General features: G+C 37.9%; 1 protein-coding gene across 3 annotated transcripts in view; it reads right to left on the bottom strand.

The window, feature by feature from the left end:
* The window catches only part of GABRA2 (gamma-aminobutyric acid type A receptor subunit alpha2), a 171,853-nt gene that overhangs the window by 92,326 nt on the left and 61,410 nt on the right, over positions 1 to 18,117 (bottom strand). For all 3 annotated transcript variants that reach the window (XR_003589684.2, XM_004009805.5, XM_042251362.1), the window contains exon 4: positions 14,981 to 15,048. Coding sequence is in view for 2 of the 3 variants with exons in the window: in XM_004009805.5 (XP_004009854.1) it covers positions 14,981 to 15,048 (68 nt within the window). In the remaining variant the exon portion in view is untranslated. The remainder of the gene's footprint in view (positions 1 to 14,980; positions 15,049 to 18,117) is intronic.

Below are 18,117 nucleotides of genomic sequence, written 5' to 3' on the forward strand. Positions count from 1 at the left end.
TGGCCAAACTTTGTCCTCTGTTGTCTTTTTTTCCTAGAAGTCTAAGCTGAGTGGAGAAGAATTGATGCTTTTGAACTATGGTGTTGGAGAAGACTCTTGAAAGTCTCTTGGACTGCAAGGAGATCCAACCAGTCCATCCTAAAGGAGACCAGTCCTGGGTGTTCTTTGGAAGGACTGATGCTGAAGCTGAAACTCCAATACTTTGGCCACCTCATGTGAAGAGTTGACTCATTGGAAAAGACTCTGATGCTGAGAGGGATTGGGGGCAGGAGGAGAAGGGGACGACAGAGGATGAGATGGCTGGATGGCATCACTGACTCGATGGACATGAGTTTGAGTGAACTCTGGGAGTTGGTGATGGACAGGGAGGCCTGGCGTGCTGTGATTCATGGGGTCACAAAGAGTCGGACACGACTGAGAGACTGAACTGAACTGAACTGAACCCATATGCTCACTACTACCATATCAGTCCATAAATACTTCAATAAAAACATGACCACACTGTTTTAAGATTGATGATTTTTTCCTTAACTGTCCCCCCTACTATACTGTGAGCAACACAAGGGCAGCCCTGCTTATACTTAAGTATTCAGCTTACGAAACTGACAGATATAGAGTGTGTACTTAGCAATCTGGTTGAAAAGACCAAACACAACTCATGCCTTCTAGTAGCTCAGGCTGCAATAAAGAAAAAAGACATGCAGAGTTTTATAATCCAGCATGCAAGTTCATCAAAAGGAGTCAAAGTCATGTTGTGGAGCATGGGGATCAGAAGGATTGACTCTGCTTGGAGTAGCCTAGAAAAACATCAGGGAGGATGAAATTTGAGCTTGGCTTTGAATAAATGAAAGCTCTCCAGTTGGCGAAACAGGAGGGAAGGCATAACAAGAAGAGGGAAAAACATTTGCAAGGCCACAGATTTGTTAAAGATAATGGCAGGTTCTGAGAACAGTGAGAAGTTCAATGCAACTTTAAAAAAAAAAAAAAAAAAAGCCTGTCTGACAGTCATAATGCCTTACAGCTATTGCCCTCTGCCTTCCCTCCTCGCCTCAACCACGTGGCTTCAAAATGTTGCCTCCACTCTTTCTCCATTTCCTCACCTCCCACATGCCTCAACCCACTGCAATCTGGTTGCTTTTACCGTGATCAACAAATATCTCTTTGTTCTTCATCTAATGACACAGCTAAATCCTTTCCTTGGCTTTACCATAATTTATGACACTGTTGTTTCTCCCTGCTTTTATAATGAATGCTCTCTTGCACTGGCATTAAGACCACGTTCTCCTGGTGTTGTAGTTAACCCTTGGGAAAGTGCCCATGCCACCTCAGACCTTCTGTGTTTGGCAGTCATCTACGTGTAATGGTTTCTCCTGGAGAACGGAGGGGCATACACCAGTGATGGTGTCTATTATTCCTCATGGCATATAAATTCTGCAGAGTTCTCCCTAAAAGACGGGCCCCACCCTTGTAACCTTGGGATAGAATATATAACCTGCTGCAAGTTTTATTTTAAAAATCACTTCATGTCCAGAAGCCACAGTTGTTTGTTATTTAGTTTATACAAAAGCATAGGGAAGTAGAAAGGACTGTTCTCCCCAGAGGCAGTCATGTGAACTATGGCTGCATGTGCTTAGTTCCTATAACCCTTCTTGCTGCAGAAAAGTGACTTTTCTGGCTGGAGTCAAACCACCTTTATCTGCATTCTTTTCTGTAACTTTTACCCCACTCCCTAAATGAGGTTTTACGAAGGGTAAAACCTGTGGGTTCATCCCATTACCAAATGAACCATACCTCCTTCAGGACACAGAATCCTTCCTGGACAGAGGGCTGTAACTGATACAGATATCTGACTACTGAACATCATTGCATCTGATAAGGAAGGAAAAGCAGTGCTCTCCAATGTAGATTATTAAGGTTCAAAGCACAGTCTAGTTGAGAGAAGGGAATGCTCCTCCATTCTGACAGACATCCTTGGTTGCTCCTTCTCAGTCTCCTCTACAGTCTTTTTAATCCTCCCCTATTCTAGAGTTTCTGTAAAAGCATGATTACCGTATCACTCTAATCTCTTTCCTTGTACAAGTTCATGTATGCCCATAGTTTCAGCTTTCAGATGACTCCTGTGCCATCTGCACTCTAAGCCTTTCTCTCGAGCTCGATCTAAGCCTGCTACCTAGACATCGCCAAGTAAATATCTTACAAAGACCCCAACCCAATATGTCCAAAACATATTCATCACTCAGACACAAAAACAAAAGCAAACAAACTTTTCTTCCTACGTTCCATATCCCAGTGAATGGTACCATCATCCATCCAATGCTCCCAAACCTTTATCCTATATTTCTCCTTCAACCTCTACCTCCAATAGGTCACCAAAACTTTTCAATTCTATCGCATCCTTTAAATCTTTTCAGTTTTTTTTTTTTTTTTCAAATCTTCAGTCTTTCTATCTGACCCAGTCTGCAATCATTTCTTGCCTGGTATATAGAAGCTTTCAAACAATTTTTTCCTTTTCTCGCCCTCTAATATAAATTACTAGATTGCAGAAAATCTGACTCTTCACATGCCCTCTATATTACCCCACCCTCAAACACAAAAACAAAGTAAACAAAACTTTCCTTCCTATGTTCCATATCCCAGTGAATAGTACCATCATCTATACAATGCCCCCAAGCCTTCAACCCTATGATGGTTTTTGGCTTCCCTCAACATAGAGTTCGGAGAAGGCAATGGCAAGCCACTCCAGTACTCTTGCCTGGAAAATCCCATGGACGGAAGAGCCTGGTAGGCTGCAGTCCATGGGGTCGCTAAGAGTAGGGCACAACTGAGCAACTTCACTTTCACTTTTCACTTTCATGCATTGGGGAAGGAAATGGCAACTCACTCCAGTGTTCTTGCCTGGAGAATCCTGGGGACAGGGGAGCCTGGTGGGCTGCTGTCTATGGGGTCGCACAGAGTCGGACACAACTGAAGTGACTTAGCAGCAGCAGCATAGAGCTGAATACCTCAACCTGTTAAAAGGCAGACTGTCATGTCCTACAACAAGCAATTATGATTCCATAGATCTTAGAACGAGGCTAGGAAATAACTTTTAAAATAAATACCTCAACTGATCCCAACACATTTCTATGAATCTTATTATGAGGAAAATTATTAAAAACTCTAGCTAGGAGGGTGCTGAAAAACACGGGCTGAATATTCCCTAAATCTAATTCTCATGCTTCCAAAATATCAATAACTTTACAGTAGTCAAATTCTACATTCTGGCTTTAAAACGAGTAGATATTATTAAATTACCTTTGATCTATAGTATTTGCCACATTTTTAGCAGTTTCCTTATTTAGACACATTTCCAAATGTCAATTTCTGATAAGGATTAACACCTTAAACTCAAGATCAATTTTTGGCCAAATATCAAGATGTAATAATTCTCTAACCTCCTTATGATGTTAACTCAGTTCAGTTCACTTCAGTCACTCAGTCGAGTCCAACTCTTTGTGACCCCGTGGACTGTGGCACGTCAGGCCACCCTGTCCATCACCAATTTCCAAAGTTTACTCAAACTCATATCCATTGAGTCGGTGATGCCATCCAACCATCTAGCCTCTGTCGTCCCCTTCTTCTCCTGCCTTCAATCTTTCCCAGAATCAGGGTCTTTTTAAATGAATCAGTTCTTTGCATCAGGTGGCCAAAGTATTGGAGTTTTACCTTCAAAATCAGTCCTTCCAATGAAGATTCAGGACTGATTTCCTTTAGGATGGACTAGTTAGATCTCTTTGCAGTCCAAGGGACTTTCAAGTCTTCTCCAAAACCAGAGTTCAAAAGTATCAATTCTTCGACGCTCAGCTTTCTTTATACTCCAACTATCACATCCATATGTGACAAGTAGAAAAACCATAGCCTTGACTAGATGGACCTATGTTGGCAAAGTAATGCCTTTGTTTCTTAATATGCTGTCTAGGTTGGTCATAATGTTTATTCCAAAGAGCAAGGGTCTCTTAATTTCATGGCAGCAGTCACCATCTGCAGTGATTTTGGAGCCCCCAAACATAAAGTCTGACACTGTTTCTACTGTTTCCCCATACATTTCCCATGAAGTGATGGGACCAGATGCCATGATCTTAGTTTTCTGAATGCTGAGTTTTAAGCCAACATTTTCACTCTCCTCTTTCCCTTTCATCAAGAGGCTCTTTAGTTCTTCACTTTCTGCCATAAGGGTGGTGTCATCTGCATATCTGTGGTTACTGATATTTCTCCCTGCAATCTTGATTCCAGCTTGTGCTTCATCCAGTCCAGCATTTTTCATGATATATTCTGCATATACGTTAAACAAGCAGGGTGACAATATACAGCCTTGACATACTCCTTTCCTGATTTGGAACCAGTCTCTTGTTACATGTCCAATTCTAACTGTTGCTTCCTAACTTGTATACAGATTTCTCAAGAGGCAGGTCAGGTGGTCTGGTATTCGCATCTCTTAACAAATTTTCCAGAGTTTGTTATGGTCCACACAATAAAAGGCTTTGGAACAGTCAATAAAGCAGAAGTAGATGTTTTTCTGGAACTCTCTTGCTTTTTTGATAATTCAGAGGATGTTGGCAATTTGATTTCCGGTTCCTCTGCCTTTTCTAAAACCAGCTTGAACATCTGGAAGTTCACGGTTCACGTATTGCTGAAGCCTGGCTTGGAGAATTTTAAGCATTACGTTGCTAGCGTGTGAGATGAGTGCAATTGTGCAGTAGTTTGAGCATTCTTTGGCATTGCCTTTCTTTGGGATTGGAATGAAAACTGACCTTTTCCAGTCCTGTGGCCGCTGCTGAGTTTTCCAAATTTGCTGGCATATTGAGTGCAGCACTTTCACAACATCATCTTTTAGGATTTGAAATAGCTCAACTGGAAATCCTTCACCTCCACTAGCTTTGTTTGTAGTGACGCTTCCCAAGGCCCACTTGACTTCACTTTCCAAGACGTCTGGCTCTAGGTGAGTGATCATACCATCGTGATTATCTGGGTTGTGAAGATCTTTTTGTATAGTTCTTCTGTGTATTCCTGCCACCTCTTCTTAATATCTTCTGCTTCTGTTAGCTCCATACCATTTCTGTCCTTTATTGTGCTCATCGTTGCATGAAATGTTCCCTTGGTATCTCTGATTTTCTTAAAGGGATCTCTAGTTTCCCATTCTATTGTTTTCCTCTATTTCTTTGCATTGATCTCTGAGGAAGGCTTTCTTATCTCTCCTGGCTGTTCTTGGGAACTCTGTATTCAGAGGCTTATATCTTTCCTTTTCTCCTTTAATTTTTGCTTCTCTTCTTTTCACAGCTATTTGTAAGGCCTCCTCAGACAACCATTTGCCTTTTTCCATATCTTTCCTTAGGGATGGTCTTGATCCCTGCCTCCTGTACAAGGTGACAAACCTCCATCCATAGTTCTTCAGGCACTTTGTCTATCAGATCTAATCCCTTGAATCTATTTGTCACTTCCACTGTATAATCATAAGGGATTTGATTTAGGTCATGATATTAACTACTGAAATACACAATATCCCAATAACTTCTGGGGTTTCTAAGAGATAATGTACTCTATGTTTTCATAAGACAGACAATTATTTACCCAAGGGGATTTATATGATCAATAAACCAAGGTTTCCATTTACCTGACTTCCTCCTTTTAATGACCTAATGGTAAACCCTAGATCAGAAATCTTGATATGATTTCAAAGTGTCCATTGTTTAAGCTCTAACCCTAATACTTATCAGTCCAAGAGATAACCACTTGTGATGAGGTTCTTAGTCTAGGTTTCAGTGCAATAGTTGGTGGCTGTACCACTATGTCTGAAGAATATGCTCACATAGCGAAAATGCTTACTAGAATGGGAAAAGATCTCCTATGCAGACCAAATAAAAAGGGAAAAAACACACACTGAGGAGTTATAAATTGCTCAAATGTGCAATTAGATACTATCTACTCTGTAAGTTAGCTCCTAGTACATTCCCAAGTTTACCTTCTTACTCATGAATTTTTTTAAAGTTGAATTTTTGTAAAAAATCAACTTAATTGCAAACACTGTAATTAGAATCTTTAATTATAATTTAGGTCTGCAACTTTCTTTGGGCAATTATGCTAGTTAATGATTCTGAGACAGCAGTGTATATGTGTGTGTTGTGTGTGTGTGTGTGTGTGTGTGTGTGTGTGTGTGTGCTTGCTCCTTTGGGTCTTAATTCTTTTTGCTAGGCTGCTTTTTTCCTCTCAGGCTAATGTCACAACAAATCTGATCACTGACCTACACAGGCAGACTTAGGAGTTTAGGTTCTGCTACTGAGTATGCACATTGCATAGAGATAAGAGTATCAGCTAAGTCTCCCAAAGTGAACTTAAATTTATTTTTTACTATTTACCTATTAAAAAACTGCTTCTATAAGATATGAATTAGATACCTTCATATCCAGTTTTGTGTATGGGCAGTAATAACATGAGTATCCTGCCCCTCTGTATCATAATAAATTTCTTTATGTTTAGAGTAGCACTCATAAGTTTCATTTCCTGACCTGGCCATCCATGCTAACATGAATTCAAACTTTTGCTCTTTATGTTCCTTGCTTTCCAACAAAAGTAATATCAGTTGAAAATCATTCCATGTGAACAACATGAAGGCCAAATCATGTCTATTTCACATGTGCGGAAATTAAGCTCTGTCTTCTCTAACAGATTTACAGTATAAAGGAGTATCTGTGTCTGTGTTACACATGTATATAGATTAAGCAACTTTTATTTTCTTCTCTAGATTTGGGCAAACATCAAACAGTAGCTGTCCAGTGATCAAACTATCTCTGGACTCTCCCTCAAAATCCTCTTCATATTACACACATGATATACACCTCTTATTAGTGAATGATCCTTCAGCTCCAAATTCATCCTCTTTTCCCTTTCTTTGAGACATGAGAGAAGCACTCTGTACACTCTGCTCCTTCATCTGCTCATGTAATGTTAGGCCTTGTCATTAGAGGATACTGCCACGTTTTTAGCAAAGAAAGAGGGCTTTCTTTCCTGGTTCTCTTCCTGGTTTAGCTGCATTGTTATCCTTTGGTTCAGCTTCAAAGGACTACCATGCTGTGAGTTTTCAGCCAGCAGGCACGATATTCCTCTGACCAGCTTCAGCATGTACCTTCATACGTTTCTTCACTGGCTGTTTCTTCACCAGGGGCAGGTGTATCCTCCTCTAGCCACAGAGTCCTCTCTGGTGAGCTCTAAATCTTGGGCTTGGGGGAAAGGACACCCTTCCAGTCCTGAGTTCCTTCCTTGTTCATGATGCTTACCCGAGAAGCAAATGCTGCACTTCCTGCATTTGCTAAATCTACATTGCTTAGAATCTCCTTTTACATTTTTATTTAACCATCTTTTCCAAATTAATAATTCATTTTATTAAATTTTCCCTGTTCTAATTACTGTTATGGATTCTCTCCTCTAACTGGACACTGATGATAGAGTATGTGCCCAGTTGATGGTCTCGCAATTAATAAGGCTGCCCTCAGCCTACTATTGGTAGGAATGAGTAAACAAGGCACATAAAGATGAAGTTCAAGTAGAAAATTTGACATGACCAAAGAGAATTCTATAGGACAATGTTAGGTTAGGTGATTCGAGGACAATATATGCTAGCAAAAAACATCTAGGGCCTTGAGTAGCTCAAGAGGGTGCAGAGATGTTAAATATATATTTCATTTTAGGGTAATTTATAGTGTATAGAAGTGCATGTGCTCACATACATACACACATAATCCAAAATACATAAAATAAAACAATATATGATTTTTTAAAAATGTAAATGTTGCCAACTCAATGTTGCCTACTCAATTCAACCTATAGAGTTTGCGCTAAATAAGTCTGCACTAAATGAGTGCATTTTCACATTTAATGTAATCTGTGGCAGTATCCTCTCAAATATGAAAGCTTATCTTGAGACTGTTATTTTTTTTTTTAATTCTTGGGCTAAAGTCACTAAAAAGACCAACATTCTAAACTTAATTCAGATATGAAAGAGTTTAAATTTGCCCTGTTGCTAATGACAACACATTTAACATCAGCTACCAGCTTTTATTTTTTATTTATTTTTGCATATATCTTATTAATATTTATTTCATTTTTAAGAATCATAGCAGCAGACAGGACCACAAACACCCAACTGCTAGATGCATGACTGCTTTATCGTGACAGCTTCGCTCAGACACAGTTGTGTCCCGGTTCTGGACACACTGTCCTTAACCTTACGTGTTCAGCTTCACACATCAGCATTCCCTGCCCTGGGTTTCAACTTGACATCAGTAGATTCCTTCTGCAAATCTTTGATTCTTGTAGGACAATTAAAATGTTTTTTCCCATTTTCTTATTTGCATTTTCCCAGAATTTAGGATTTTAAAAATATATAAATTTACCATCAAATGCCTGGAAGGAGTTCCTATATGGAAACACTAAATGATGACAGTTTCTTTAAAAAAAAAAAATTCAGCTTTACTGAAGTATAATTGACAAAACTATATAAGATATTTGAAGGAATCATAGTGATAATTTGATATACATAGTAAAATGACTCCCCCTGTCTAGTTAGGTAACACATCCATCCCCTCATATTTATTTATTTGTTTATTTGTTTTTGGCAAGAACATTTAAGCTCTACTCTTGTTGTCATTCAGTTGCTAAGTCTTGTCTAGACTCTTTGCAGCTCCATCAACTGCAGTAAGCCAGACTTCCCCGTTCTTCACCGTTTTCCAGAGTTTTCTCAAACTCATTTCCATTGAGTCAGTGATGCCATCCAACCACCTCATCTTCTGTCACCCTCTTATCCTCTTACCCTCAATCTTTCCCAGCATCATAATCTTTTCCAATGAGTCGGCTCTTTGCACCAGGTGGCCAAAGCATTGGAGCTTCAGCAACAATCTATTTTTTTTTAGTGAATTTCAATTATTCAATACAGTGTTACCAACTGTAGTCACCATGCTTTACATTAGAGCCTCAGTCTTTATTTGTCTTGTAGCTGAAAGTTTATACCTTTTCACCAACCTCTCTTTATTTTCCACACTGACAAACATTTATCTATTCCCTGTGGTATGACTTTTTTATACCACATGAAAATAATACAATGCAATATTTGTCTTTCTCTGTCTGGTTTATTCACTTAATGCCTTCAAGGTCCATCCATGTTGTCAAAATGTCAAAATGCCAAAATTTTATTCTCCCTGCATGATATATGTACATATATTAATATATATCACATCATATTTCCATATCTTGGCTATTAGAAAAATGGTGAATAAAACAGGAGTGCAGGGAATTCCCTGGTGATCCAGTGGTTAGGACTCAGTGCTTTTACTGCCAGGGTCTGGGTCCCTGGTCAGCGAACTAAAGATATCACATGCTACACAGGGTGGCCAAAACAAAACAGAAAAACTAATGTAGATTTCCCTTGGGGATCTTGTTCTCATTTTGGATGTATACCAGACATGGACTACTGAATAATATGGTAGTTTCATTTTTAATTCGTTGAGGAACATCCATACTGTTTTCTATAGCAATTATACTAATTTATAGTTTCAATAATAGTGCATAAAAGCTCCTTTTTCTCCATATCATTAACAACATTTATTTCTTGCCTTTAAAAAAAAATTTTTTGAGGTATAGTTGATGCATATGTTGATGTATATGTTTCATCCATACAACATAATGATTCACAATTTTAAAGTTTAACTGGAGGAATCAACTTGCCTGACTTCAGGCTCTTATCTTTTGAATATACCAACATCCTCTATGATCCACCTCCCAGAATTCTGGAAATAAAAGCAAAATAAACAAATGGGATCTAATTAAAATTAAAAGCCTTCTGAATGGGAGAAAATAATAGCAAAATGAAGCAACTGACAAACAACTAATCTCAAAATATACAAGCAACTTATGCAGCTCAATTCCAGAAAAATGCGCAATCAAAACCACAATGAGGTACCACTTCACACCAGTCGTTAGAACTACCTTATGACCCAGCAATGCCACTGCTGGGCATACACTGAGAAACCAGAATTGAAAGAGACACATGTACCCCAATGTTCATCGCAGCACTGTTTATAATAGCCAGGACATGGAAACAACCTAGATGTCCATCAGCAGATGAATGGATAAGAAAGCAGTGGTACATAAATACATTTGAATCAGTTCTGATGATGGATGAAACGTTATACAGAGTGAAGTAAGCCAGAAAGAAAAACACCAATACAGTATACTAACACATATATGGAATTTAGAAAAGATGGCAATGTGGGGGATGATTTTGGAGAATGGCATTCTAAAACTCTAAAACAACTAAAAATAAATAAAGTTTATACTCCATTTTAAGTTATCATAAATACTGTCAATATTTCCTGCGATATGCTATACAATATATCCTGATAGCTTAATTATTTTACACATTGTAGCTTGTATTTCTTAATCTTGTACCCCTATCTTGCCCCTCCTCCTTTCCTTCTCTCCACTGGTTACCACTATTCTGTTCTCTACATGTCTGAGTCTGTTTCTTTTTTGCTATATTCATTAGTTTATTTTATGTTTTAGATTTCACAAATAAGTGATATCATGCTGTATATCTCTTGTCTTTTTGATGACAGTCATTCTAACAGGTGTGAGGCGATATCTCATTCTGGTTTTGACTTACATTTCCTTGATGATTATTGATGGTGAGTATATTTTCATGTATCTGTTGGTCATTTTCATGTCTTCATTGAATAAATATCTATTCAGTTTTTATTCCTTATTTAAATTAGATTGTGGTTTTTGTTTTGTTTTGTTTTTTTTTTACTATTGAGTTGTGGCAGTTCTTTATATATTTGGGATGCTAACCTCTTATCAGATACATAATTTGCAAATATTTTCTTCCATTCTGTAGATTACCTTTTCAGCTTATTGATTTATTTTGCTCTGTAGAAGGTTTTGGTTTGATACAGTCAGTCCTACTTGTTTATTTTTGCTTTTGTGTGAGGTTTAAAAAAAATCGTCACTAAGACCAACGTCAAAGGGCTTCTCCCTCATATTTTCTTCTATGAGTTTTATGATTTCAGGTATTATAGTCAAGTCTTTGATCCACTTTGAATTGAAGCTACTAGCTTTCTAAATGTTTCAGTAATCCCAAAGAATGGTCAGAACAAAAGGAGGAGAGTTAGCTTAATCCATTATCACCACTGGAAAAGAGTCACTTCATACATTTTGCCAAAAATACATGATTGTTTGTCTAAAACCCTCAAGTAGCAAACATTACGTGTCTAGGAAAAGTACATATTTTGATATATATATATATTTTTGAGGTAAAATAATTCACTTTGCAAAATGAACAAACAAAAACTTTAACACCATTCTATTAGCACCAATATTCACTACTCAAAATCTACAACACGGAAAACTTTGATATTTTGGGGTCCTATACCATTTGCCTTTCTGTTTTAGCTGGTAATAAAACACCAAAGGTAACCATATTAAGAACCATAATTTATATAATATTTTGCTATTCTTTCAGCTGTGCTTGGCACAATTCTGTTTCTCTGCACTTGGCTCCACATAGAGGTCAGGTGTTCATTCTCACTGTGTCTCTAATTCATGGAGGCATTTACTAAGACAAGCTGCACAGAAATACTAGCTTTACTGCCAACTAATGTAGAAGTTGAAGGCCTCCCTGGTGGCTCAGACAGTAAAGCATCTGTCTACAATGCGGGAGACCTGGGTTCAATCCCTGGGTCAATAAGATTCCCTGGAGAAGGAAATGGCAACCCACTCCAGTACTCTTAGAAAATCCCATGGATGGAGTAGCCTGCACCAGGCTACTCCATCCATGGGGTCACAAAGAGTCGTATATGACTGAGTGACTTCACTTTCACTTAATGTAAAAGTTGAAGTTAGAGGGAAAGCACTTAAGGTTTCACATATTAATCTGAAAGAACTTCAAAGATCTACAGTGTTTAATATCAGTCATCTCCCAAACTGATAGCTTGGTTGGTAAAGAATCTGCCTGCAATGCGGGAGACCCTGCTTCGATTCCTGGGTTGGGAAGATCTGCTGTAGAAGCGATAGGCTACCCACTCCAGTATTCTTGGGCTTCCCTTATGGCTCAGCTGGTAAAGAATCCACCTGCAATGCGGAGACCTGGGTTCAATCCCTGGGTTGGGAAGATCCCCTGGAAAAGAGAATGGCTACCCACTTCAGTATTCTGGCCTAGAGAATTCCATGGACTGTATAGTCCATGGGGTCACAAAGAGTTGGACACAACGAAGTGACTTTCACTTTCACCCCTCTTGTACTTGACATCTTCAGCCATCTAAGTTCATCACATTCTCTGACTGTGAGGTCAGAGAAGTGGCTCTGGGTGGAAGAAAACCATATTTTTTGTGATAAAATTGGCATAACTAACTCCTAAAGGAAAGGTAGGCATGTCCCAATAAATCGCATAAATTACAGGAATGTAAATTGATGCAGTCACTACAGAAAACAGTATGGATATATATGGAATTTAGAAAGACAGTAACGATAACCCTGTATGCAAGAGAACAAAAGAGATACAGATGTATAGAATAGTCTTTTGGACTCTGTGGGAGAGGGAGAGGGTGGGATGATTTGGGAGAATGGCACTGAAACATGTATAATATCATATATGAAACGAATTGCCAGTCCAGGTTCGATGCAGGATATAGGATGCTTGGGGCTGGTGCACTGGCATCCCGGAAGGATGGTATGGGGAGGGAGGTGAGAGGGGCGGTTCAAGATGGAGAACACGTGTACACCCATGGTGGATTCATGTTGATGTATGGCAAAACCAATACAATATGGTAAAGTAACTAGCCTCCAATTAAAATAACAAATTTAAATTTAAAAAAAGAAACCTTGCTCCTGAAAAGAAAAAAAAAAAAAGAAAGAAAACAGTATTGAGGTTCCTCAAAAAACTAAAAAGAGTTGCCATATGATTCAGCCATCCCACTCATGGAAATACATCTGGAAAAAAGCAAATACTCTAATTTTAAAAGACACATGCACCCCAATGTTCTTATCAGCACTATTTAGAATAACCAAGACATGGAAACATCCCACATGTCTGTCAATAGAAAACTGGCTTAAGAAGATGTAACATACACACACACAGACACACACACACACACACACACACGCACACACAATGGGATAGTACTCAGCCACACACACACACAAAAAAGAAATATCACCATTTATGTGAACAGGGATGGACCTAGAGAATTTTATACTTAAGTATAAAGTGAAGTAAGTCAGATAGAAAGACAAATATTGCATCATATCACTTATATGTGGAATCTAAGCAATAATACAAATGCATGTATATACAAAACAGAAACAGATTCACAAACATAGAAAACAAACTTAAGGTTACCAAAGGGAAGGTGGGGGAAGGATAAATGAAGAATGTATGATTAACAGATAAAAACTACTATACATGCCATAGATAAGCAATGAGGATTTACTGTATAGCTCAGGGTACTGTATTCAATATCTTATAATAACCTATAATGGAAAATAATCTGAAAACAAAGTAACTGAATCATTAGGCTATACACCTGAAACTAACCCAATATTGTAAATTAACTACAGTATAGTTCAAAAAAACTGGCCAATCTTGTTTATGAGCATCTGCAAGAAAGGAAAACTTTCAGTTTTAAACCCATGTTTATCCAGATGGAAAACATCCATGCTTGTCATCCTTCCCCATGGGATATCAGATAAAAGGAAGAAACTGGGGAGGATGACATGATGGAGGATGGCCAGGCAAAGCCTGGGACAAGGGCATCTCTTCTAATTCTCATTCTCTGACAGCAAGAAAGGTGGATGAAAAATTATTCATACAAAAAATTTCTATAGTACAGCACTACAGGTAGCAGTAGAAGTTGCTTCAAGTAGACTAATAAAATTCTTATGCTCAACCAAGAATTTAGTGATGATTGGTCTAGTGTACTGATTTCTAACCCAACAGACCAATCTCCCTCTTCTACTGGTCTCATTTTAAAGAAAAATAAAGACCAGTTCCATAGAATTCAAGTGATAAGATTCTAGTTTTCTTAGATTGATTTATATGTATCTATTACAAATGAGGACTGTTTGTTGCTGTTCAGATGCTAAATCGTATCTGACTTTTTGCAACCGCATGGATTGCAGCACACCAGGCCTCCCTGTCCTTCACTATCTTCCAGAGTTTGCTCAGATTCATTTCCATTGAGTTGGTGATGCTATCTAACCATCTCATCCTCTGCCACCTGTACTCTGTTTATTGATATGACCAGTATGACCAGAAATCCACCTTATTCAATGGCAGTAGAAGGTTTCCATTTGTAACACTGATCATGACCACAACCTGTAAGAAGCAGTTATCTATGAAACTGTACAGACGTATGGAAGTCAAGTAGGGGTTTTAATCTTAGAAAGTGCTTCTCAGTAATATGATTACTTTATTTAAACAATTGTTTGCCACACTGTAGCTGGGTAGAAAGCTTCGAAAATAATATAAAATATAGAGTTAATCTGACCACTTAAGTTACAATGGTACACCATTCTACAGGCAGATTAACAGTCTTAACTCTCCATATATTGGGGCAGACTAAACAGGCATGGGGCTTCCCTGGTAGCTCAGATGGTAAAGAATCCGCCTGCAATGAGGGAGACCTGGGTTAGAGCCCTGGGTTGGGAAGATACCCTGGAGGAGGGCATGGCAACCCACTTTCGTATTCTTGCCTGGAGAATCCCCATGGACAGAGGAGCCTGGTAGGTTACAGTCCATGGGGTTGCAAAGAGTTGGATATGACTGAGTGACTAAGCACAGCAAACAGGCAAAACAGGCATGAGACAGATACATAATCTATAACACTAAAAATATGTGTTTATTTTGAATTATCTCCCATACTTCCCATTATACAAAGTAAAAATATTATGCAAAACTTACCATATCTGTATCTGAGACAGGGCCAAAACTGGTCACATAGATGTTAGTGAAGACTTCGGTAATACTGTCTGGTATGAGAGAAAGAGATTGAATATAGATATTACATTATGAGAACCAGAGGCGAGAAAAGGGGTCAAGAGCATGGCATGGTGAGAAAGTTCTGTGATAATCAGGAATATTGCTGTTTTCTTTCTTTTCAACGTTCACAACCAACAAATATAGCTATATGGCTTAATTACTCCCTAGGGTCTCACAGTCCTATATGCTAAATACCCAGAAAAATTATGAAATTCTTTTTGGAAACTATACCTGACTGGAGCCTTTTGTTTTGAGCTCAGAATGATTTCTCAGAAACTATCTTAAATGTACCAGTATAGAAAATAAAATACACTTACTATCTTTACTGCTTGATACAGTCCTAAAGTTGATCATTAAACCAAATATTTCAGATAATATTTCATGATGGTAGAGATTTAGTTTGTAGACTGTAAACTACTGTATCTTCTCAATAATGCACAAACACATTGCTAATCACTATACGTAAATATAATTCATATTAATATAAAAAGGTTTATCATTCAGTGACACAAAAAAGCAAATAACATTCATTAATCACAAGGATTACTTCCAAAAAAGATTGCTTTTAAATGTATTTAAGAATGCCTGAACTGCTAAAATTGAATTAGATTTGGAAGTTATGTAACTTATAAAGTGTAGCATAATTAACTGGATTGCTCTGCTAAACAGGTGATTTAGATTTTTGATTTTCAAATAAGCCAAATGGCGATGGGGGAAAGCTCAAAGTAAAAAAAAAAAAATTAAAAATAAAGCCCTTTCAATATTCTTATAAGAAAAAAAATAACATCATTAATTTCTACCATCATGAACTTAATGCACAACTGCTAAGTGACATGTGTAATTCTACACAAACAATATCATGAAATATTTTAACATTATACTGGACATTAATTCACAACCATAAGACAGCAAACTAAGTTTAGGATAGAGTATCTACTAAAGCAAAAGTAAAAGAATTTTGAAATAACAGAGTAGACTGTTTACTCTCCAAAGATCTTAAAATATAATAAACTGCATGACAAATCTGTGAGATAGAGTCTCTGCTATCATCCCAATACACTTGAACACTGACATATGGAAAGTTAAGGAAATGTGCCCCAAGACCCACACTCTGTAGGGTAGACAGAGTCAGGTTTTAGGACCCATGCAATCTGGCTCCTGAGCACGAAAGGTAAACAAAGTACTGGATCTCAGTTAAGAATTAATTTAAAACTGTTTTATTATTAATGACATATTCTACTCTCCACAATACTCTGTGCCAAAGCCTAGTATGGTGTTCCAAATAAATATATTCATTCAACTTTGTTATTTTATATACTATTTTATTCCAGAAAAATGGTACTCACGAAATTTTGTTTTGAAACTCATCTATAAAGTTAATTCCCAGCTGCCACCTGCCCCCAAATATCTGTACAGGGTCTGTTCCATAGCTATACAATTTGTGCAGTCACATAGGTCTCTGTTCTCAGAAGAGTCCTGTACTTGGTCTAATGTTCTCTTTCCACTTCCCTGAAATTCTTAATTATGTTCTGAATAAAGCACGCTACATTCTCATCCTGGACTGGGTCTCACAACTTAAATAGCTGGTCCTGAGTCTGACTTATATATGTTTTTTCCTCTTACTCATACCAAATCAATCATACTCTCACATTTACTCAAACAACTGAATAAAATTTTAGTCATTATAGAAATTGACTTAAAATGTTCCAGAGGAGAGAAATTAAAATGTTAAGGTAGTCTTCACCCAAATATATGCAAATGGAAGTATTCTCCTCAGTCTGGAGTTGTTAAGTTAGAAAAGAGTGATGATAAAAATACATGAAAATATTCATGCTAAGAATATGAAAGAATACCTACTTACACACCACATGCCAAGTAAAAAGTAAGGTAGAATATGGTCATCCTAATGAATGCAATGAGGTGCCAATTAAGAATCTAAAGAGAAAAAAATAAGATTACCCTCAAAGCTCTAAGCAGTAAGAGAAACACCTCAAGAAACAGAACACAGGTATGCAAAGTTGCCCTAAAGAAAATGATTTCAAAGTTCGTTGACTTCATAAACACAGTTAAAGAACTTACACATTGCAAAGGATATTCTCCTGTTATGCATATTTGAAAAAAGCAGAGGAAAATAAAGTGTCTCGAAAACTAGAGATTAGTCTTCAAGGCAACTTACACCCCTGTGAAGAAATGAGTTATGCAGTCACTGCTGCTAAGAAATCCAGTAATCTGAGGTATGGAATAGTAACTGAAGTTAGAGACCTGGGAGCCATCAGTAAAATAAAAAAATGTGTGCAGTGACCAGTTTGGAGAGAGGGAATTTCTACAAGAGGAAAAGGCTGGAGTGACTTTATACACTCTTTGAGAAGCTTGATTGTGAAAGAGAAGGGGAGAGTCTAGCAACAGGGGAAGGTGGGGGTAGAGGAGAGAAAGTTTTTTGCTTGCTGGTTTAAGGTAGAAGATAGTTGAGTATCTGCCAATGCAGACAGAAGGGACTAAGGGAGCAGCTGAATTTTTAGGAGACAAGATCAATAAAAGAGAAATATTCCTGAGTAAGCATGTAATGCATTCACTAAAAAGGCTCACAATATATACATGGAGGGAAGGAGGAGGGACTATCCTTAATTATGTCAAGTGAGAAGAGTTGAAATAAACGGAAGTAGGTTTTCAGGTCTAGAGGCAGGAAAGTTCCTGGAGAGGAGAGAAATTCTGAGTTACATGCAAAATATCGGTTCCATCACTTTTACTAAAATAAATGATGATTCCAAGTCAAAAGTTTGATAGCTTAAATAATTATATTAACAACATTTACAATAGTACACATCCATAGAAAACCAAGGGAGCATCTGTTGCCAGCCTTTTGTCCATATCCCCTTGACAATCATGATTCCTCGCCATGCTGGGATGTTCTGCTCTGAGCTCCTGTGATTCTCTCCTTGAGGGCTTTTCCTGGCTGCACAAGGCAGAAAGGAATTGCAGAAAAGTCTGTGCTCCTGGGAACAGCCATCAACAAATGACTGATGAGTTGGAGGAAATATAACTCAACTTTATCTCTCTCT

The sequence above is a fragment of the Ovis aries genome, chromosome 6 (genome assembly GCF_016772045.2).
Source record: "Ovis aries strain OAR_USU_Benz2616 breed Rambouillet chromosome 6, ARS-UI_Ramb_v3.0, whole genome shotgun sequence".
Lineage (NCBI taxonomy): Eukaryota > Metazoa > Chordata > Mammalia > Artiodactyla > Bovidae > Ovis > Ovis aries.